This window comes from Marmota monax, unplaced genomic scaffold (assembly GCF_021218885.2).
Source record: "Marmota monax isolate L192 unplaced genomic scaffold, Marmota_monax_Labrador192_F-V1.1 WCK01_AAM20220418_F8-fsc00001, whole genome shotgun sequence".
Lineage (NCBI taxonomy): Eukaryota > Metazoa > Chordata > Mammalia > Rodentia > Sciuridae > Marmota > Marmota monax.
The window spans coordinates 28,882,780-28,906,869 of record NW_026693777.1 but is presented as its reverse complement, the minus strand read 5'-3'; the positions used below and the strand labels follow the sequence as shown (position 1 = coordinate 28,906,869).

General features: G+C 40.7%; 1 protein-coding gene across 9 annotated transcripts in view; it reads left to right on the top strand.

The window, feature by feature from the left end:
* The window catches only part of Tmem260 (transmembrane protein 260), a 148,921-nt gene that overhangs the window by 60,561 nt on the left and 64,270 nt on the right, over nucleotides 1–24,090 (top strand). For 4 of the 9 annotated variants that reach the window (XR_006855359.2, XR_009228377.1, XR_006855360.2 and 1 more), the window contains exon 16: nucleotides 12,775–12,865. The exons of 1 other annotated variant lie outside the window; for it this stretch is intronic. Coding sequence is in view for 4 of the 8 variants with exons in the window: in XM_058584640.1 (XP_058440623.1) it covers nucleotides 1,191–1,445 (255 nt within the window). In the remaining 4 variants the exon portion in view is untranslated. Of the gene's footprint in view, nucleotides 1–1,190; nucleotides 4,754–8,349; nucleotides 9,189–12,774; nucleotides 12,866–24,090 lie in introns of those variants that run through there. 4 more of the 9 variants (XM_058584640.1, XM_046460743.2, XM_046460739.2 and 1 more) reach the window with 2 other exon arrangements.

The following is a 24,090-nucleotide window of genomic DNA, read 5'->3' as shown; positions in this document are numbered from 1 at the left end:
ATTGAACCCATGCTAGGCAAGTGCTCTATCACTGAACTACACCGCCACCCCCACTTCCTATTTCATAAAAATAAGGGAACTGAGGGGGAAGTTGCTGTAAAAGGCAACTTGAAGATGGAAGGTTTATTAAGTATCAAAATGACATATCAAACATGGATTTTTAACAAGGATGCTGTTTTGAAATAGGTATGGATTTGTCTTCTCTGGAGTAGGAGTTTGAGAAATAAATAATATAATTGGTCTGTTTCAGCAAAATGACGTTTTGAATGCAATTCAAATTCAAAAAGCACTTGTCCCATAGAAAGCGTTATTGCTATTCTGTGCTCAGAGAATCTACAGGAAAACTCCTGGGAATCCAGCTGTAACTTGACAGTCCCCAGGAAGGCTGTGAAATTCCCAAAGAAGCAAGCATAACACTACATTTAGCAGATTTGTATTACCTTTTTATTTATTTATTAAATTTTAATGTGTTTCCTCTGGAAAACTCAATATTGAAAATTCTAACTATATTCAATTGATACTGTCTCTGATGTTGGAAAATCAAAATTTGAAATTTTTGTGGGCAAATTTTAACTATCAAAAATATAAGCTATAGGATAACTGAAAATTTTTGCTATCTTGCTTTAAGGATATCTCTTAAATTCTGTTATGCTTAACCTACCTGATTATAGAATTGTTTGGATTGTTTTGTTATTGCTATTATTACTGTTGTGTTCAATGCAGAGAGAAATTCTTTTAAATAATATGGGACAGAATTTAAATTCCTTCAAGTTCTTTTTCCACACAGTCTTCTAAAGAAAGTTGTCATTTTTTTCCCCCCTCTAACAGCTAAATTTAGAGTTTCAACTTCTCTGCCTGTTGAGTAAATAGCTTGCCACAATTTAGACCTAAATCCCTTTCCCAGAAATCTTTCTGGAGGAAGAGCATTTTGTCCTGACACAGTGTGTCTCGGGTTCCTTCTGCAACATCCAAAAACCCCAGAAACAGTTTTAGATGAAGCATATTTGCCTGCCGCTACTGTTATAATTACAGTAACATCGTTGCATTTTCTGCATGGCCTAGCAACAATTTGATTTTACTGTAGGCTGCTTGGATTTTTTTTTTTTCTTAATTCCTTTATTTTTTATGGTTTTGGGGGGGAAAAAAGTCAAGGAATAACAATGGAATACCAACATTTTTCCATTTTCCAGCTTTATAAGGAGATTGTCTATTTACAAAAGGAACACCCAGTGAATTGGCACAAGAACTACGCCCTCGCTTGTGAGCGGATGCTTCGTCTTCAGGAGAGAGACATAGACGCTGAAGTCCTATTGTCTGAAACCATCAGACATTTCCGTCTATATACTCAGAAAGCACAGAATGATCCCCAGCTAGCTGATATTTTAGTTGCTCTCAAGCACTTAAGAAAAGAACTGCAAGGTCTGAGAAATATGAAAAATGTGTGATACAGCAAAATGGGAAAAACCTGCTCAACTTTCAGCTTCCAAAATTCTGAAGTCCAAAAGTTTTCCTTCAAGAAAACTGCATAAGAAATGGAAAACTTAGTGATTTTTCAGATCCAAGTAATAATGGTACAACAATATTGCTTAATGAATGTTTAATTATTGAGATGTGTGCTATTTATGCAAAATTATATTTATCCCTTGTTACCAAATTAGCATATCCATGAGAAGCTTTTGAAAATTTTTTTCAAAAATCTTCAACAACCTTATACCAAACGACTGTACTTGATTCAGTGAAATTCTAGAAGATAATGAACTACTTTCATAGACCTAAAATATCAACCATGAATCTTTAAAGGGCCATGTTTGTCTATTCATACCAGACCAAAGACATTTTCTGTTTTCTGAAAATGAAATAGTTTTTTTAAAGGAATGGATCTCTCTATGCTCTAAATTACAATTCCTTTTTCTTTAAGTAACTATGGTTGTTGTGTAATCATACTACAAGCTACACAGCAAGTAGGTATATTTTGAGAAACCTTTGAGTTTTATTGTTATAAGACAATAGTTTTCTGAAATCACGAATTTGAGTTAATTTAGTGTTTGCTTATTTCAGTTACAGAAACCAAATGGCAAGTAAAAAGGATTTTACATTTACATAATTAATTTTATATTTATGTTTTACTTCTATTTGTACTTACAGATATAGGCCCAATAATTAGGGGTTCCTGCTGCCCAATGCAGGGGGGAATAAAAAGGTTAGGGATTGGTTTAGGGGGATGGGAAAGTTCAATAAATTCATTTCTGTTACAAGCATCTTTTATACATATTACTAAAGAGAACAGAGTAAGAAATGCAAATAATAGTTCTTTATTTTATTATGACAGTTAATTAATAGCAACCTGTTTTAATGAATAAAGTCACTCAGAGTCCTTCAGCACTTCCTAAGTAGAGGCCAGAATCTGTAGGGATTCTTTTCCCCCCAATTGTAGAGCTCCTAGACTCTAAGCACTATATAGGCCCCTGTATAGAAATGCTCACTAATGAAGAGGGAGGGCTAGAAGCTTGTCTGCATTCAAAGATCACTGGTGAGTCATTCAGCAAGAAAAGGCCCCTTACCAGGAATAGTCACAGTTCCGTGGCATTGTACTAGCAAAAGGGTCTGATCAAAGGTCTCCTGTGGAGCTTGCATGGTTCCCTTTCATACTACGACCATAATTAAAACCACTAATTCTCTTTTAAAATGCTGCAGGATGCCATGTAGGCATCTGTCTGGAGTGTCCTTTGTGATGTCATAAGCTGTTAAGGACCAGCGCCGAGGGCTTTTGAGCGAAATGCCAGTCATGAAGGTGCTTCAAGACAAGGGTGCCTCTAAAAGCTTGACAGGGCCTTGACTGCACAATTCGAGCTGAATTTGCCCCTTGTCAGCTGCCAGTAAATAAATCTCAAAGGGGGAAAAGCTGAAGTTTCATTACCTGATCCATGGGGCTTTGTTGGTTTTGGCATCACACAGGGGAAGCTCTTGCCCCGCCATTCTCTGGATTTGAAGATGTCCATTGGAGCCTGCAGTGCCTGGACAGGGTTCAGAGCGGAACCTTTTGAAGAGTGTCAATAGTTGTAACAGTTCAGCTGTTAGGAAGACAAATAAATGGAGGAGCTCATTAATCCTCTTTTGGCTCTCAGTGCCTTTTGCCCTTTTATCACAGCCTTATTAGGCTCCTACTCATCTTGAACCAGAAAAAAATGAATTGAAGTTGTTGAGTACTAATTGGCAAAGACTTTTAATCATGGGCCAAGAACTTTCACTGACTTGAAAGTAACTTCTCCACAGGGAAGAGCCAAAAACCTGGTTTACCTTAAAACAAAAACCTGTTGGAGTTCAGTGTGGTGTAAAAATTTAGGGAAGCACTGATAAATTGTGTAAGTTTATCCACCTGAAAGAAATTATATAAGATTATGATTTTCAATTTTAAGGGGGAAAAGTATAAAAAAATGCATTGTCTTTTTTGGTTCAGAAAAGGGACTGCATGCCTAGTGCAGTGACTGTTTGCTTCTGAGCATCTTCACATAAGTATGAATGTTCATCTGAGCAGCTACCAACAGATCATGTTGGAGAAACCTTATTAAAAGTTATATTCTATAAATAACCTTGAGAGTAGCAGTGAAGACATATTTTTGATAATACATATATATGTAACTCTGTACTAATATGTTTCATTAATTGTTGAATCATACACAGATTATTCTGTATTTGTGGAGCAGGAGTTTTGGACCACTTTTGCTTTGAGAATGCAATAATATATGGCCCAAAGTAGATAGAATCATGATTATTTAAAACTCTAAAAAACCATTGGTAAGTGTAAAAAATGTAAACTGAGCTGAGATCTAGGGATGTTGGACTTCATTTCCAGATCAACTACACTGAAGAATTCTTTCCTGTCTATTGTGTGAGTCTGAACAAGTGGCTTTTTTTTTTTCTTAACTTTCCTTGGGTAGTGCACAACACCATAAAATCTGGTAGAATGGGTTTCTTTTAGTGTAACCCCCGCCCCATATTGAAGAGGATGTGAAGGAGATGGCTTCTCATGCAGGATTTGGCCGGCATTCTCTAGAAGTGTCCCAGGAGTGCTGTGGGTTGGCAGGATGACAGGAACCCCACAAGGCCAACTTCTGCCTGGACTTTGGCCTGAAGAGCAAGTGGGAGCCAGCAAAACTGTCTGCCTCTCCACATGCTGCAGCGCTCTTCTGCCTGGCACCAAGGCTGTCACACACCAGAGGGCAAGTGGAGAGAAGGACATTGTGGCTTCCATGCTGCCTGATAACCTACCAAGTGTGTTCGACTCCCCATCCTTTCCTGTTCCCTCTGGTGGGAGTATGCATGGTTCTTGTTCTCTTTCCTTTTTTCTTTGTTTTTTCAAAAGAATCCATTTTTTTAAAATACCTTTCTTCTATTAGTCAAAATGCAGCTAAAATAGAAGGAAATTGATTGCTAGTGTACTATTTTAAAAACTTACAATAGAAATTTTGAAGTGTTATTTCTGCCCATATTCTTAGTGTTTTCCAATATGTAACCATGATGTTTAGCCTTTATCATATTAAAGCCTATTTTGAGTGTTAAAAGTTATTGTTAGGATACCCTGCTAATAACTTGAAGTCATCAGGCTAGGATATGAAGAATAGATGTTTTAATTCATGTTTTAAATGTTAAACATTGTGAGTCTTTCATCATAATTCTCATCAATATCCTTCAGAAGTTAATAATTTAATGCTTTTAATAATCAGAAATTTTAATAAAGATTATTAAAAATGAATCATTTTACATCAAGACCTTTTACTCTCTTTTACTTTTGGTATATTTTATAAGTACACCAACATAAGGTGCTACTTAAAATTCTGTTCTAACTGGCTCCAACACCTATGGTTAGGGAAATTTAGAAAACAGTTCAGCCCAGTAAGAGATTCGCACTGCTACTTTGTCCTCAAATTTTGTTATGGATGCAAAACCATTGTAAAGCTTATACTCACAAACAAATGATGTTTCCAGGGATTTTGGGAACATCTAAATGCCAAGATCTTGGCACAGTATTACAGAGCAAACAAGGAGCTAAAGCTTAGCAGTGATCATGCTCAATGAAGATGTCGTTTTCAGTACCTTCTAAAGGTCTGTTTGATTTGGATCAGCATGGATGATATTTTTAAAAGCCCCAGGAATAGCACAGTATGCTCACCTGGATATGGAAAGTAAACTAACAGAAATATATCTTGAAAGTTTTTTTTCCCCCTCTTCAGAAAATAAGAAATCTGGTAGCTCTTCAATAATGTAACATATATTTGGTAGAAATTGTTATGCACTGAAAAGATTAGCTTATGTTATATTGGGGGTGGGTAGCAATGGTTGCAAAGCAGATGGAGGTTCCAAAACTCTAAATGTGAAACCAGCAATTGTTGGCCTGTAAGTATAGTTCTTTGGCTCTTTTTTGAAGATTCAAAGTGTTATGGACAAAAGTTATTTTTTTTGTCATATGATATTATGATGATTTTTTAAAAGTTGAGTTGATGAGGTTGAGAAGTTTTAAGATAAAAGTCAAGTACACAAATGCAAATAATTGGGCCATTACTCCTATCCCAGTGATCCAACTTCACAGACCAACCAAATAATCTCAAGACATTTTATACCTAGTTGCAAAATGTGACAATAATGTTGTTAAATTAAGGTTCAATAAAAGATAGAGAAAAACAAGCCAAAGTTAGGAGTTTTCATAAACTTAATTATTTGGAATTTGTTATGTCTACTGTAAGTCAGGTGGGGTGGCACATGCCTGTAACCCCAGCTATTTGAAGGCTGAGGCAGGAGCATCCCAAGTTCAAGGCTATCCTGGCAACTTAGTGAGACCCTATCAAAATTAAAGAACAAGGGCTGGGAATGTAGCTCAGTAGTAGAGTGCCCCTGGATTCAAACCCCAGTATTAATTAATTAATTAATTGCTGGTGTAAGTTGTATTAGTAGAAGAAAAAGTACAATAGATGGAAAAGAAATACAATCTTTTATATTAAGTTCATTATAAGTTACATGTTATAAACTAATAAATAGAGATTGTGAATTATGTCCTGCTGTTAAAAGAAAACCACCATAATCATCTTCTATTTAGAAGTGTTAACTGAAAGGGGGTTGTTTTGTAATGTAACCTTTTAAAAAAGATATAAAGATATTTGAGATTTCTCTGAAATAGTCCCTTACATAGTTGAACCATTGGAAATATCCTTAATACTTGTGGTTATTTCTTATATGCAAAAAGTATATATGCTTAAAACCAAAATGCACTCAGTGCTGGGGGAATGAGACACCAGGCCTCATTCTTGGTTGAATCACCCATTATCCCAGGACCATGAACATCATGTAGGTGTAAGTCAGGAATTCTCTGGGAAATCCTGGTATACTAAGACTTGAACCCCGAACTGCAATAGTGTACCCATGGAGGATTTTGAGAAGAGGCTAAAAAATACAAGGACTAGAATCTTCTTATAGTGTCTTCCCTCAAATAGGTTTTGAAAGTGAAAGGCAAATATAATTGTGTTATTAGTAGTAGTTTTAAACATAAATGTAAATAAATTAAGGACTCTTTTCAATTATTCTAGCAAAAACTACAGAAAATTTCAAAGGAATTGTTTAAAAGCAGAAGTGATCAATTCATCAAAAAACTAAGAGTACTTTGAGTAAAGAGTTGAAAGCCAGACAAGCAGGTAAAAGGAATTAAAAAAAAAAAAAAGTTTGCTTACAGAATAATGAAAAGCTTAAGTTCAATTGTGCAGAGCTTAAAATTGGTCAGTTCACTGGAGAGTACTTGTATTTAGCATCATATTTATTTAATATGTCATATTGTTTTGCCACATTTATAGGGTGTTTATTCAATCAATGGACTGGTATTTATACAGCTATTATTCTTCCAGTGATCAAAATTAACATATCCATTAACATATACATTTACCTGTGTTCACCAGGACGCAGTTCCTAATTATGCAGAATTGTGCCCACTGGAGTGAATGTCAAACTGTGGGTCACAAAGTTCATTTAACAAGAATTGATCAACTTTCCCTCCCTGCCACTTCTTCTTGTACGTGGGATTGAACCCAAGGGCACTATACCACTGAGCCACACCCTAGCCCTTTGGTTTTTAATTTTGAGACACTAAATTGCTAAGGGCCTCACTAAGTTGCTGAGGCTGGCCTTCAATTTGCGATCCTCCTGCTTCATATCCTTTCAAGTAGCTGGGATTACAGGCTACTAACCACTCCAGTACCTGGTCAAGTGGTGGTACCTGGCCTGACCAGCTTTTTCTTAATGAAACAGAATTTAAAATATTATAAAGCATCTGAGCTAAAACAAGGGTTAAGCATCATTTCATGAAACTGTTTCATTTCATGTAGGTGTATGTACATGTATTTACAGCAAATATGCTATATATGTGTGTGTATGTATGTAACTTTACATATACATTTAAAGTGTATGTACTGAATCACAATGTACTCATTTTGGGACAGTAAAAAATAAATTTGAGGGATTGGATTGTGGCTCAGCGGTAGAGCACTTGCCTAGCATGTGCAAGGCCCTGGGTTCGATCCTCAGCACCACATAAAAATAAATAAATAAAAATAAAGATATTGTGTCCAACTACAACTAAAACATATTTTTTAAAGAGAAAAAAATAAAAATAAATAAATAAAAATAAATTTGAAAGCCATTGGCTTAGGAAAACAATTTCAAAGGAGTAAGAGATCATCTAGTATTAGCTATCACAACTAATCTAATTTAATAAATGAAAATGAAAGCTATAGTAAATAAGTGGCTTATGTTCTACACCAAGGTAGTGGTGGAACTGGAACTAGTATTTGAGCTTCTAGGGTTAGCCTGGTGTACTTTCCCATGTCCATCACAGTTTGATGAAACCAGCGGCATCCCATCATCAACTCTGTGGAACACTGAAGTCCTCAAATAATCCAGCCACTTTTAAATTATGATAAACTTTTCTAGAGGTAAATGGTGTGTAACAACAAGAACTCTGTCACAGGAAGTTGTTTAAAATGTTATATGCTGAACTTCTTTCTCCCCCTCTTCCAATCTTCCAGAATAGAATTTTTTCCTCTTTCCGTTTTAGATAGGGCCAATTGTTCCCCTGGCTTTTGACTGAGAATTTCCACTCCCATTCTGGATTTAGGAGTATATACTCAAATTAAAGGACTTTAGTGTGATAAGAAAACAGTCACTTTGAAATCCAGGAACTTATTAACCTAAGCACATTCCAGCTGAATCAGCTGTTGGAAGCTCCTTCTGAGAAAGGTTATGCCAGTTTATGTTATTTCTTTCCCTTCCTAATCCAGTTCAAAACACAGTCCTATTTCCGTTTTGCAGAAGAACATGTGCCACTCCATTGGAATGTTTTTGAGTTGGAAATTTCTGCCCTCCAGAAGATTAGAACGCCTCAAGTTGGTGCTCACCACTGTTCCATTCGGTTTAGCTACTTTATTTAAAACACAAAGGATCCAGTGGCAGAGATCTCTTTGAAGACCTAAGTGTTTGGTTTCCTAATTATGAACCAATTCTGTGTGTAGGTAATAATAATTCCTTCCCAGTTCGCCTCTTGAGTCCTATGTATGATTTCTAAAAAGATATAATACTAGTAATAATAATCACTATGATAACAATCTTAGTGACATTTGTCATCCGTTGAATTGCTTTAGTTGTTTGAAATGACGTATTTTATTTTGTTTCATTTACTATCTTTGTGAGGCAAGAAAATTTGGTGTCTCATTGAAACAAACACCTCTCCCCACCCAAACTAGGCCTTTTGCACATTTGGTAAAGATATACAGATGGCTACTTCACTGTGTTAGCATTTAATAGTTAGCATGTAAGAGGACTTCTTTACATGTTCCCTGTCGAACACATAAATAGTTGATTTAAAGAGCTTCAACCAGCCAGGTGTGGTGGTGCTCACCTGTAATCCCAGCAACTCAGGAAGTTTAGGCAGGAGGATCACAAGTTTGAGGTCAGCCTTAGCAACTTAGCAATACCATTTCAAAATAAAGAATAAAAAGGGCTGAGGATGTAGCTCAGTGGTAGAAAGCCCAGTACTGAAAAAATGAATAAATAAATAAAAATAAAGACTCTAAACCTGTTGAATGCTATGAGTTAATTTGTACTGTATAAAGGTGTGAATCTATGCAATAAATAAAGAGCTCTTTATCAAAGCAATCTTCTGAGATCTCATAATAATGGTGTTATATTGTCATGTGAAACGTGATCTGCTTAAAATTTTGGCAAAATAGAGATTCCACATGTCTTTGTATTAGAGTGCACCTGGATTGAATAAGTACCTCCGCAAGCAACTGCTCTCACCCCTTCAGGCTCCCATAGCCACATTCAGTCACTCTGGCCCCTTCTCTGTAGAATGGGGATATGATAAATAGGCTTGTTTCATGGTGGGGCTATAAAGGTGAAACACTGATATTTATAAAGTGCTTCGAACAGTTCTAGTATACAACAATTGTTCAGTATTGGCTCTTTTCATTAATATGTCAGTTTAAAAGGTTCTTATTTACTTTGCACTTCTTAGTAAAATAAATCCTCAAAGTTTTCTCATCCTTTGCATCTCATGTTTAAAAATGTCCTCGCTAAATGTGCATCTGGAAATTTAAAAAAAAAATTAATTACAATGATATTGATAAACAATGTGTTATTTAAATTATGTGGGTAACTGGCAAATATAAGAGAGTAATCAAAAAGCACTGAGTCAATGAAGAAATGAAATCAATTTCATCAGTAATGCAGACATGTCTCCACTTACTGCACTCATACACAGGTAATGGCCGTGTATTCACAATGCATTCCACATGACCCCCTTACTATGATGGTCCTCCTTTTACTGGTTTCCCTGAACCAGGGCCCATTTAGGCAAAGACTTCAACATTATTATTCTCTGTCTCTTCTTTCCAATCTTAGATTTTGACATTTATGCATTGGCTCTCCTTCAACCTTCCCCCAAATATTGAAGATTCTTTTGGGGCTAGAGACCTCCCAAAGAACAGTCTCTTCCTAAAACAGCCTCAGGAAGATTGGAGTCCTGGGCACAGGGCCATTGCTGGGCTTTTAAAACCATCCTGGAGGCTGGACGTGGTGGCACCCACCTGTAATCCCAGCAACTCAGGAGGCTGAGGCAGGAAGATCATAAATTGGAAGCCAGCCTCAACAAGTTAGCAAGATCCTAAGCAACTTTGACTCTGTTTCAAAATAAAAAGGACTGGGGATGTAGCTCAGTAGTAAAGCACCCCTAGGTTCAATCCCCAGTGCCAAAACCAAAAACCAAACAAATACCATCCAGGGGACTGCAATCATATTTCTGAGAGGGGATGAGCAGAGTATTCATGAGGCTGCTTCCTTTTTTATTCATTTAATCAATAAACATTTTTTGAGCCCCTATAATGTGCTAGACCTGGGTATTAGGTATTCAGAGAAGAAGCAGACACATAAGGGCCCTGTCCCCACAGAGCTTCCTTACTAAGGTTGGAGAAAATAAAAATAAGTCTAAATGCCTTACTAGACTTGACACAAAAAGAAAATCAAACCTTTCTTGTTATCATGAATGATGCTTGAGAAATGGTTACCCCACCCCTCAGAACATATCCCCAAGTTGCCCACTCACTGAGATGTCTGCATCTCGTTCTTAGGTTATCTGGAGCCCTGCTGAATTTACAAAGGGCTGTGCGGGACCATTTTGGTGTAAAATGCACCACTTTCCCTCCCACACCAACATCCGTTCCTTTGCCTTCCTTGGCCACCCTTATCTTTCTGCAGTTGTGCTAGATTCAAAAGTCACTAACCCTGTCTATGGCAAAGAAATAGCCCACTTCTGCTTCTGCCACCATAATAACAGAAAGGAGGCGACAGGAAGAGCGATGTGTCACCTACACAGGCTGGCACCTACCTCCCCTTAGAGCCGCCACTCAGTTCTTAGAGGGGTGCTGGTTGCATGAGGGCCCTCAGCACTCACCCTGCCTAGTTTCTTGCTAGAAAGCAGTACAAACCACAGGGAGGAATCACTGCTCAATAGGATTCTTTCCCAAAATGTACAATCTCAAGTTTAATTCCAAGAAAACATCTCACAGACCCAAATAAAGAAACTTGTGAAATATTTGACCAAAATATTTACAAGTATTTGATATTTCAAATATATCAAGGTCATGAAAGACAAGGAAAAAACTGAGAAAAAGTCACAGATTTAGGAAAACTTAAGAGACAGACGACAAAATGCAACGTGGAATCCTGGGTTGGATCTGAGAACAGATAAAGAGAAACGTGGGTGGAACCTGATTCAAAGTCTGTAGTATCGTGTTAATAGTATCATGCTAATATTAGCCTCTTGGTTTTGATCTTTGTGCTCTTTATGTAAGATATTAAATTAGGTAAGGTTGGGTGAAGACTAGGCAGAAACTTTCTGATTTGTTTTTGCAATTTATTGTGTAATTCTAACTTGACTCCATAATAAAAGGGTTTTCTAAAAAATCAAAGCAAAGCACTTCTTGTTCCCTTCTTTCTCCCTGTCACTCTTTATTGACTGCTTTAGGCCTCAAGATGAACAATAGATAGGACAGTGGTCTATAGTACTAGGGTGCACCAGTGATCAAAGAGACAAGATTCTGAGAGCCAAAGGCCACTGGCCTGTCACTAGTCTGGCTTTTAGATGAGTGGGCCAACCAACATTAGCCCTGGGCCTGAGCCCCCCTCTCAGCGGCCATCCAGGAGGACCTGGGTGAGGAGCGAGTATCTCCCCAGAGCCTGAAGTTCTGTTCCCAGCACCTGGGAAGGCTCAGGAGAGGCCAGTGCCCGTTAAATTCCCCTCAAAGCCACTGGACTTGCACCCAGCTTGCAGAGAGCAGGATCCAGTCTTGAATTATTCCTCTGGTCCTGGTTTCTTGTTCAGGCAGCCACCACGGGAGAAGAGGAAATTGAGGCGAAGCATCCTTAATACCCTAATTCTTTCAAAAGATGATTCAGGTTTTTGTAGCCTCATTAGCATTTGCCGATAAAAATACATTTTGAGTGGTATTATGCTAAGTAATTATTCTTACAAGATGTGAAATTAAACACATTTTACTCAGCATGAAATTATTCCTGCCATGTACCGAGTTGGGTGACAGCTTGAGAGTTTGGGTGGTGCATTGCAAAACAGGGAGACACCATCAATGTACTTAAAAAAAAAAAGCCAACCCCAAATATTCCACCAAAGGTAAGTCCTTGTAGCAAAATGATTTTGGCTGGATGAAATATTAAACCTGCTACTATAAATTTCACGCCTTGCATTCCTGAAGCAGATGCAGGGTGATGATGCCAAAAATTAATTGGAAATAATACGACTTGCCTTGTGTACTCTATCCAGTAGAGGGCATAGCAGATAAGCATTGTGTTCGTTGGCGACTTAGCAGCCACTGATAAGACTTGTTTGTAATTGCTTCTGTAAAGATATGTAGCAGCATGCTTGGATGCTTATTTACATTTAGGAATGTGGTTAGGAATAGAAGGTTTAGATTTATAACTTTGTTTTTGTCTGTCAATACATGGGAGACTTTCGGTTGTTGCAAGTATTATATTTACCAATGTGCAATGTTAAATTGCTGGATTTAATTGTTACAGTACAGTGAATTATTCTATTATTTCTTACTTTTTTTATCCTAAGGAAAATTCAAACTTTCCAGGCTTTAGGGCAGGATAAAATGGCTCTGAGCATGTCAGTGTCTCAAGAGCACATTATTTTCTTATTGGATTGTATTAACTTTACAGATGGAAATTTGAAGGAGAATTAGAAGGCTTAGAGATGGAAAATTTGGAGAAGAAAAGAATAATGTCTTAAGATTTCTGGAGGGGCTAACTGGTAAGTCATTTTGAAAGCTGCTGATGCTAATTCTCGTAGCAAAAGACATAGCAGACCCTAAAATGATCAGGAATGAGGCACAGAATTTCTAAGAAGGGAGTGAATCTTGTGTCACACTCAAAATTGCCAAAGGATTATTTGGTGCATGTACGTGCTCGCTCTCTCTCTCTCTCTCTCTCTCTCCCCCCCCTGCCCCCCACCACCCTTTTACAATTGGCACAGATTTTTCTTGACTACACTCCTAGTAGGGCAACTTTGCTCAACCTGGGAGAGGGTGTTTGGCCGTTCTGCTTAGTTTAAAAGATAAACACAGTTTCCAGTATCAGATGCACATATTTGTCCCTGAAGAGACAGCAACATGACATATATAAACAAACATTCATCCATAAGCACTGTAATTGCTTCAGGGAAACCTGGAAGCAGCGGTGGGGGGGGGGGGGCAACATAGTAAACCTAAGAATAATACTAATAAACCTAACAATAATACTAGAGAAAAAGATATAGGCCTCCTCCTGCCAGGGATCCTGTTTCCTGAGTATCAAATGGCTGGGGTGGGCGACCACAGGCTCTCTCGTCCAAGCTGTCTGATGAAACCCTGGGTAGGCTCCAGCCTGGTGGGCCCAGGTTCCCGGTTGTTGACACCCCCATAGTTTCCTCCTCTTCTTCTGGAGCTTTTCCCCACAACTTTGGATGCCTCTGCAGGATCCCCCAGTCAGAGGAGCCCCGTGGGGCATGAGCAGGTAAAGGAGCTTGCCACAGAGCCCGCTCCCAGGAGGGGAACTAGGACCACCCATCCTGGGTGATAGGAGACTCACTTTTCATGCTGCCCTTTTTTGCCATAAACAAGTTCTGCCCAATCTTAAAATAAATAGAATTGTACAGACAGTTATCTAACAGAACCGCAGATAGGTGTCTATAAAGATACGTAGTTTTTTTTTTCTTTCTTTTTAAACAAAGCAAATTATAGAGAAGCAGAACCTGAGCTAGTAGATAAGGAATTGTCCATTCCCAGACCTGCTCTGATTGTTCACCTTGCTCCTTGCCATTTGGATTACTTTCTCCTTCTTACGCTTTCCATGTAGAAATAATTATCCTTTCTCCCAGGGCTATGTGCTACTGTTGATCTGTTATCGTTTTCCCTTTGAGACTTGAGTTTGCTGTTTATTTTATACCATGTCTTTATGAATGGACTTCCGTGTGCTCATGTGTGTGTTTGGGTTGGAGTTAGGAGAAATAGGTGGTGATGGTGAAGGAAAAAGAGAACGAGAGAGAATGGGGAGAGGTCACTTGTCATCATAAAGGTTGTAGCAGGAGAATTCAGCCTGCAGGATTATCAGCACAGGTCTTAGGATGAGTGCAAGTTTAATGTGAAAGTTAGGGCCTCCAGAGCTCTGCTTTCCAATCACCCCTCAAAATCCTGTTGCTGTTACTATCACAGAAAGCTATATGTGCCCTCTGAATGGCAAAAGCCATGCTTGGGCTCCAAAAATTTGTAGCTGCCAAGAAAAAAATCTAAATCATGCCTCTCTTCTTAGAGAGTTGATTCTTGTTTTAAAATTATTCCAGTTTTTATTATTCGTTATTATTATTCATTACATTTATAGTTTGTAGATCATAATTTCATTGCATTCCAGCTAGTTGAAGCAGAAAGTGATGTATTGTGAGACATTAACTAACTGGCTGACAGAATTGCCAGGAGGGCTGAAGATAAGGGAGCTAGGTTTGGCCTTCCAAGGATGACTCTCAACTCAGCTCTGCAGAGCCCAGTCCCAGTGGAGCTGTGGCCTTCTACAGTCAGGGAATTCCCTCATAAAATGGGAAGCTACTTCTCCTGCCCCAACACCAGAACCATGACACCACTGCCACCCCTGGGAAGTTACCTCCGTCAGGAAATTGCTGCCACTGCTACAACCCACTGCCCTCTAGAATTCATACCACCAAGATGGCTGATCCATGCTTGCCTTTCAACATTATGCAGCTGGTGATCAGAGACAGGGAAACCAAATGGCTCCAGCCATGCTTGCCAGCAAAGAGAACAGGCACACGAGCTGTGTCCCCTGCTGCCTTCCACATCCCTCAGGGGTGCGGCTGAAGGCTGAGCCATGCTGACATCCGAACCCTCACTGCAAGGGTGTCTGGGATGAACAATTTTAAGTTTCCAACCTCTGCAATACAGAGAGCATTCTAAAAGGTGATTGGATTAAATGCTCTGCAAACAATTATGGATATGAAAATGCACTTGTCTTGAAAAGGCATATTTACAAACTGTATGCAAGAGCAAAAAATTGTTTCTTTTGGAACCCAAACAAATGTGCATTCAAAAATAGATAAATTAATAATGCAGGATTGTTCCAACAAGGGTTTATAGGTACTAAGATCAGCACAAAATAAAGGGAGATGAGAATTCAATATTTCATATATTTTCAACACAATTGTATCTATTTATGTGATGTCCAGAGCATGTTCATCCATATATCAATTAGGACATGGAGAAGAGCAAGACAGCCCATTTCACCCACTAATGGCCCAAAAGCTGAGGGACTGCCCTGCTCTGAAGAGTAGAACTGAGAAGGGAAACTCTCATATATCGTCCATGGACTGGGTCAGAGATGTGAGCAAAGTTATGAGGGGTGGTGCACGCCAGTAATCCCAGTGACTCGGGAAGCTAAGGCAGGGGGATTGCAAGTTTGAGGCCAGCCTCATCAACTTAGCAAGATCCTGTCTCAAACAATCAAACAAACAAGACTGAGGTTGTAGCTCAGTGGTAAAGTAGCCCTGGGTTCAATCCCCAGTATCTAAATAAATACATAAATAAAAGCTGGACATGGTGGCACACATGTAATCTCAGTGGCTTGGGAGGCTGAGAAAGGAGAATCACAAAGTTTGATTCCAGCCTCAGCAACTTAGCAAGATACTAAGCAATTTAGTGAGACAGTGTCTTGTAATAATAATAATAGGAGCTGGGGATGCAACTCATTGCTAAAGTGTCTCTAGATTCAATTCCTACTTATAAGGGGACTAAAAACAAGAAAAGAAGGAAGGGAGGGAAAGAGGGAGGAAAGAAGGGAGGGCGGTGGATGTAGAGTGTTCATGGCCAGTTGGGAAAATTGGATCTGCATCCAGGAACAGATGGAACCAACATGCTTCTGAAAAAATATGAAGGCTTTCATCCAGGGAAGAAACACAAAAGGGAAACCAGAGCATCTTCTGCCTCTTCCATCATTTGAGAGGCCATCCTGGGACACCTGGATGTGAGGGCGAGCACATCCTTAGGACGCTGCTAAGACAGAGTAGGAATTGTTGACACTGGGGAAAAACTGTGTATGCACAGGAAAAGAAAAGCCTTAAAAAAGAATCTCTGGGAACTCAAAACATCAAATGACCCAAAAGACCATAAGGCACACTCCTCTGAGGCTTTCCAAAGCTGGAAGGCTGCTCATGGAGAACAGCATTCCTTCCTGGGCAAGCCTTCTTTGGGAGGCTGAGACAGGAGGATTGCAAGTTCAAGGCCAGCCTCAGCAACTTAGCAAGGCCCCAGGTAACTTAGCAAGACCCTGTCTCAAAATAAAAAATAAAGGACTGAAGATGTGGCTCAGTGGTTAAGTGCCCCTGAGTTTAATCCCCAGTACCCCAAAAAGAAAAAGAGAGAGAAAACAGGATTCCAGAAACCACAGATGGCAGAAGGGACAGAAGGTGCTCAGGAGCAGAAAGACAGCAGAGATGATGAAGAGGGACTCCTCACAAAGCCTCACACAACTGTGAAGAAGATTCTGAAGTCCACCTGAGAACCAAAACTTGAACCAGGAGCTCCTGCAGAGCTCCGTCCCTTTGTGCCTTGACGGGGAGCAGAGCTTCGAGTTGTCTATGACCTGTAGCACAGATGTGCACTGTTCTAATCTTTTTACTCACTTCTTATTAAGCATCTCCTACGTGTTAGGTAACACAATGACATAGCTCTGGTTCTTTAGGGGGTTATAGTTTTATGAAGGCCTCAGACAAGTGAAGAAGCAAATACATTGTAACAAGGGCAACGTAGAGGGTTATCCAGGACATCTGCCCAGAGTCAAGGTGGGGGGATCAAAGGCCAGGAGGAGGAAGGGAAGAGGAAAGCCATTATCATGACGTTTCTCCTCTTGCCAAGCGCTGCCTGTGAGATGAAGCCCAGAGTCCTTGGCCAGGTATCCAAGGCCTCCAAACCCAACCTCTCCAGTACCTTCCCATCTCTCTCCAAGATGTGCTGTCCATTCTGGTCAGTGTATTCTTCTACTCACCCTCCCCCAAAACTCTTTCCTGGACCTTCTATTGTCCCTGCCGTAACTACTCCATGACTTCCCTAAAGTTTCTTAGGCTTTCGTGAATTCATCCCAAACCCCTCTAGCTCCTATAATGAAATATCAATGGAGTGGTTTATACCACCTTTAAAACTTAGCTATATAGTAACTTGAACTTTAGTGACTTCAGTGATGAGGCCCTAGATCAGAAGCAGCAGACGCTTAGTGGGAATCTGGCAGCATCCCGTCCTTGGGGAGTTTCCAGTTTAATGCTGGAACCCGGTGGATCAACGCAAAGTCACAATGCAGACTTTTGTAGGCTACCCTGGGGCCAAGCATGTGATACCATCAGAGTCCGAAGGAGAGCACGGTGGCAGTGGCAGATTTAGATGGAATAGAGGACTTCCTGGGAAGGTGGCACCTGCAAGCTAATCAGTGCAGAGAGAACTCCATGATCAAAGATGCCAGGCGCGGAGACAGGAAGGAAGGTGGTGTCCCTGGGGAGCAGCTGTAGGCTGGTGGCCGATACACAGGAGCAAAGGCTGTGGTAACGAGTGTGGGCTGGCGGGCTGTGGCCATCTGCAGAAGGACCTTGTGTGCCACACTTGGAATTTGAACTGTATGAGAGGAGGCCAGCCAGAGAACATGCAGGGAGGGGTGAGGCCTCTCCTTTATGTTTGTACTTGGTGTTACTCAAGGTGGTATTTGGCCTTCAAACAGCAGCCAAATGCTAAACATCTTGCACCCACTTCTCCTATTTGGGTGTCTCAGCCCAATCCTGAAAGAGTCCGCTTTGAGATGGCACAGAGGTCCCGGTCCCAGGCAGCCCTGGGGTTTTCTCTCCTAACCACTCCCCAGGACATTGAAAGTGACCTCCCTATGTTGGCGCAGGGCAGCGTTAACATCTGCAAGGCTCCCTTCACTCCTGCTAACCAAAGCTCCATCTTCAACCTGGTCTCCACTTGGGGGTGCAGTAGGTGGGGAGGACTTCATCTTCCTTCATCTTTCCAAAGTGTTTGTAGTCACCATCCACAGGAATCTGACTTAGCTTGGCACAGAGGTTTAGGTGATCCCTTTGAAATGATTGGTGCCTTCAGAGGCTAGCAATAATGGCAGTCCCCATCACAGGGTCACATCTCAACATGACTTGTGTGTTTTCTGGGTGATATTTGATAAACATTAGAAAGAGAAGGAGACTTCAGCATCCTGATGCCGTTTCTTTGCTAAATTATTGCTACGCTGTTGCCCCCTTCATAGCTCAGACAAAGTCAGTGCAGGGTGCCTATGGCTCAGAATGTTGCCCCATGTCTCTCTTCCTCTCATCTGCCAACCCAGCAGGACTCCCAGCACCCCAAAGTTCTGTAAGTCTCCATTATGAATACTCCATCAAGCACTAGTATGGTTTTTTTGGTGATAGTTTTCTTTTCCTGTCTTTGGAGATTGGCAGAAGGCTTCCCATTCAGAATAAAATGTGCAATTTTTATTATAAATTAAGGTGTTTCTAGGGGAGATCAGTGAACCATACCAAGCCTTCAAACATCCCCCATTACCTTCAAACATCCCCCACTAAGTCTGTGGTCCGGCACACCTTTGCCTTTTAGTGACATAAGCCAATTGGTCTCTTGAGATGGTGGCACATTTCCCTGGTTTTCAAGATGAGGCTTGGCCTTGTCCCCTCCAACCTTATGGATTTTCACAGCACCTGCTCTTTTTTTTTTTTAAAGAGAGAGAGAGAGAGAGAAAGAATGAATTTTAATATTTATTTTTTAGTTATCAGCAGACACAACATCTTTGTTTGTATGTGGTGCTGAGAATCGAACCCGTGCCGCACACATGCCAGGCGAGCGCTCTACCTCTTGAGCCACATCCCCAGCCCAGCACCTGCTCTTTTTTTATCTCAAGGCAACCCCTTCCAGGAGCTCCAGCCCTGGGTGAAGAGCTGGGGTATGCCACATGCTTAGGAACATGAGCTCTGAGGCAGGGGATTTGTAATCCCATTCTTCTTCCTCATTTTTCCACTTGGGGATCTTAGATCAGTTACATAATTTAATTTCTCTGAGCCTCAGCTTCTCCATCTGTCAAATGTGGACAGTAGTAGTTATTCTACAGAGCTTGAGAGGGATCATGATGGAATGTAAGCAACACACCCATACCGAGTGCTCGCCGAGACCCCACTGCTGTTATTAGACCACATCCCAGGACTGGGAGTGGGGTTCCTCCAACTCCTGCTAGAACAGAGGACCACAGTCTGGGGACTTACGAAAAATGGAAATTTATTTCTCTGGAGGCTGAAGTCCAAGGTCAAGATGGCTTCAGGCTCGTTGTCTAGCAAGGACCCACTTCCTAGTTCATAGACAATCAACATCATTGTCTTCTTTTTTTTCTTTTTTTAATTTTAATTTTTATTTACACATGACAGTATATTTATACATTTTTATTGGTGCACTATAGTTGGACATAATTACGGGATTTGTTGTTACATATTCATACATGCACACAATATAACAATATAATTTGGCTAATATCATTCCCCAGCACTTCCCTTCTCCCTCTCTTCTTCCCACACCCTGGTCCCTTTCCTCTACTGATCTCCCTTTGACTTTCATAAGATCCCTGCCACCCCTCCCCCCACTTTTCTTTTCTTTTTTCCTCTCTAACTTCCACATATGGGAGAAAACATATGGCCCTTAATCTTCTGAGTTTGGCTTATTTTGCTTAACATAATTCTCTGAAGTTCCATCCATTTTCACGCAATTAACATAATTTCATCTTTTCTGTATGATTGAATAAAACTCTGTTGTGTATACACACCACATAGAGTAGACCATATATCCATTCATCCATTGATGGGCCTGGAGGTTGGTTCTATAGTTTGGTTATTGTGCATTGTGCTGCTATAAACATGGGTATGCATGTGTCACTGTAGTATGATGACTTGAATTCTTCAGGATAAATACCAAGGAGTGGTGTAGCTGGATCATATGGGGATTCTGTGCCTAGTCTTTTGAGGAACTTCCATACTGATTTCTGTAGTGGAACAATCATCTTGCTGTGTCTACATATAGCATTTATGAGGGCTCCCCTCATGACCTAATCACATCCTGTTATGGTTTGGATGTGAGATGTCCCCCAAAAAAACTCATGTGTGAGACAATGCAAGAAGGTTTAGAGGAGAGATGATTGAGTTATGAGAGCCTTAACCCAACCAGGGGATTAACCCGAGTGGTAACTGAATATGGGTAGAATGTGGCTGGAGGAGGTGGGTCATTAGGTAGCTTTGGGGTGTATATGTTGTATCTGGTGAGTGGAGTCTGTCTGTGCTTTCTGATCATCATGTGAGCCACTTCCCTCAACCACACTCTTCTGCCATGATGTTCAGCCTCACCTTGAGCTCCAAGGAATGGAGCTGGCTGGCTATGGACTGAGACCTCTGAAACCATGAGCCCCAAATAAACTTTTCCTCCTCTAAATTGTTCTGGTCAGGTCTTTTAATGACAGTGACAAAAAAAGCTGATTGAAATGCCTCCTGAAGACCCCATCTCCAAATTCTATCAACTTGAGGATTAGAATCTTAACATAATAGTTATTTAAGCAAACAAGCAGTCAGTCTATAGCACATTCACCTTCCTTCCCTTATTCTTAGATACGTAATTTCCTCCTCTGTCTCAAACTTTGATTCAGAGCAAAAATGGACAGAGCCTGTGTGCTCACCTCACTTTCTAGCCAGAGTAGCCCAAGTGACAGCTCAACCCTTCCCAGGTCATGGAGCCAGGTCACTGCTGCTGCTACCATTGCAACATGGAGAAGTCCACTGGCCATGTTGTTCCTTCAGGTTCCGGCTGCTCCAGTGGCTGCAAAGAGACTGGATAGTGCAATTCACAGTGCAAGAAAGCTAACCACCATCAAGGGGCAGACTCAGGCCAGAGGGAGATGAGGATGGGAGGGGATTCTTGGGTTCATTCTATTCCCTTTCTCTTCCTGGATAGACTCTTCCAAGACACAGTAGTTCACACATACTCTCTGAAGACATCCCACAAGATTGAGCAATTGGTGGCACCTGTTTCAAGCTGTGACTCCAATAACATACTCCCATAATTTATCTCCCTGCTTCTCTGCCTCCCTCCACTTTCCCCTCAAACTTCTGCCTCTCTGGGATTGCATGCTACTTGCAATCTTCTGCCTTGACACTGCCTTTTAGAAAGCTTGGGTCAAGACAGGAAGGCATTCTTTTCCCAGCAGACCTGGCAGGTTGGCATGAACTTGAAGCAAAGTCATATGACGACAGTGATGAGTAGAGCACAAGGAAGTCCCCATGCTGTGGCCAGCCTCTCCAACATGGCAGTGCAATTTGGGTTTGAGCACTCTTTTCTCTGTGAACTGATTTGCTTTCTTATACCTTGGTCATGGTTTTACTTGAGTTCACGACTCCTCGACAAATGGTGGTTTTCATGTTTTATCCAAAACTATGATCTTCCTCAACTTCTCCAAGTCAGACACAACTTTCTTCATTTTGAAAACAGAATTTCCACACCAGGCATGGTGGCACACACCTGTGATCCTAGTGACTCAGGGGGCTAAGGCAGGAAGATCACAAGTTTGAGATATTCCTCATCAACTTAGTGAAACCTTGTCTCAAATTTTTAAAAAATTTAAAAAGGGCCGGGTCCAAGCATGATAGCACACACCTGTAATCCCAGCAGATTGGGAGGCTGAGGCGGGAGGATTGTGAGTTAAAACCCAACCTTAGCAACTTAGTGAATCAATTTAGCAAGACCCTGTCTCTAATAAAATATTAAAAAGTGCTGGGGGTGTGGCTCAGTGGTTAAGTGGCCCTGGACTCAATCCCTGGTTAAAAAAAAAAAAAATGCTGGGGATGTATCTTAGTGGTTGGTAAAGCACCCAGGTTCAATACAATCCACAGACAAAAAAAAAAAAAAAAAAGCTGGAAGCCAATTTTCATTCAAAAACTTACAGATTAATTTTATAAAGCCCTTCCAAAGTTTCCTAATCCAGAAAACTGGTGGTACTATGGCATCATAAAAAGAAAATTAATGAGCTCTGGAGTCCCATGAAATTGGACTTGAAACCAAGCTCTGGTACCTGTTAACTTTGTGACACAAACAAGTGACAACTTTGGTGAGCTTGTTTTATCTAAACTGGAAATACTGATGTCTTCCCCACAAAATTATCGTGCGCATTAGATTGGATCATACAATAGTAGTGCTCAATAAGGTTGGCTTCTTCCCTTGACCCCTAATCACCAAGCCTGTGCTTCCTAGGGGCAGCTCCGAGACACAAAGAAAGTGCTCTGGACTGGACATGAACAGACATGGAGGCTATCCCTGGCTCCCTTTCTTCATCATAGCATGAGAGATATGAATTCTGTTCTCCATGGTCTTTTGGGCTAATGTGCACATAAAAGAGACAGTACTGGTGGAAGTCTCTTAAAAAAGGAGTACCTGACCTTTAAAAAAAATTTTTATTTTTACTTAGCAGGTATTTGAGGCGCCTTTGCATTGTGTTTTAGTCAGCTTTTCGGCTACTGCAACAAAAAGCCTAACAGGAACAGTTTTAAGGAGAAAAGGTTTCTTTGGGGGCTCATAGTATCAGAGGTCTCAGTCCATGGACAGCCAGCTCTATTCCTCAGAGCTTGAGGTGAGGCTGAACAACATGGCGGATGAAGTGACTAAAAGAAGCAGCTGGGAGCATGGCACCGGGGAGCAGAGAAAAAGAGAAAAGTCTCCCCTCATGGACAAAATATAAACCCTCAGGGCATTCCTCCTCTAGCCACACCCTACGTGCCTACAGTCATCACTCGGTTAATCCCTACCAAGGAATTAATGCACTGCCTAGGTGAAAGCTGTCCTATCCCCCTCATTTCACCTCTAAACCTTGCATTGTCTCACACAGGAGCTTTTGGGGGACACCTCATATCTAACCATAACACAGTGCATCAGGCTATGTGCTAGGCAGGGAGAATGCTGTAGGGTATAAACTAACAGCCACCCCTCTGCCACATCGTGTTTTGAGGAGGCTGGGGCCAGAGCCTCCATTTTTTCAGAGGGTGAGAGGTTCTTTGAAAACCTTCTCCTCATGGGCAGACCCAGCTAATTTTAGCTTGACTCCCTTCTGTTATAAGCTTTCTTCCAAGGCTACTTTCTGGACTATCTGGGATGAAGCCACCCAGCAGATGGTAAGAATTTTGTTCCTCTAGAGCCTCAAGAATGAGTACTAGCTCTTTAGTTGAGCAACCTTACCCAAATTCCTGAACTCCCCTGAGCCCATAGGAACATATAGTGGTAGTATTTCTTGTACCTGATACAACAACCATTTCATCTCTCCACCATTGTGGGGTGGCAACCTCACCATCTAAAGGACTAGGGAAGCTTCCAGAAGCCATCCTGGGGGTAATTCAGACACTGTGGACTACAAACAGCAAGACCGGATGAACCCGAATCCTTTAATAAAATGTTCATAATGATTCTTGGAGTTGTAATCTCTCTCCAAGAGAATGTGAGCTTCTCCTAGGTAAGGATATGGATAAGTGGCACATATCAGCTATGCAAGCAGCAGTCACATCAACAAATAGGAGTTTGTCCATCAATGAATGAAGAAAACAATATTCTAAGCAAAGTGCAATGGTATATATCCAAAAAATTGGTATAGCATGTTCAGGGACAATAAGAAATTTAAAAACAAAAGAACTGTATAGTGAGAATTTGCAAAGAAGAATAGTACTGCCCTGATGATGAGGATCTTTTGTGGTCATTTATCTATCTATCTATCTATCTATCTACCTACCTACCTACCTACCTACCTGTCTATCTATCTATCTATCCGTGGAGCAATTTTAGACTTACAGAAAAACGGGGCAGAAAGTACCATGTTACTACATAGACCCTCTCTTATTGCATCCCCTCCCCACATAGTTACCCCTGTTAAATCATGCTTTAG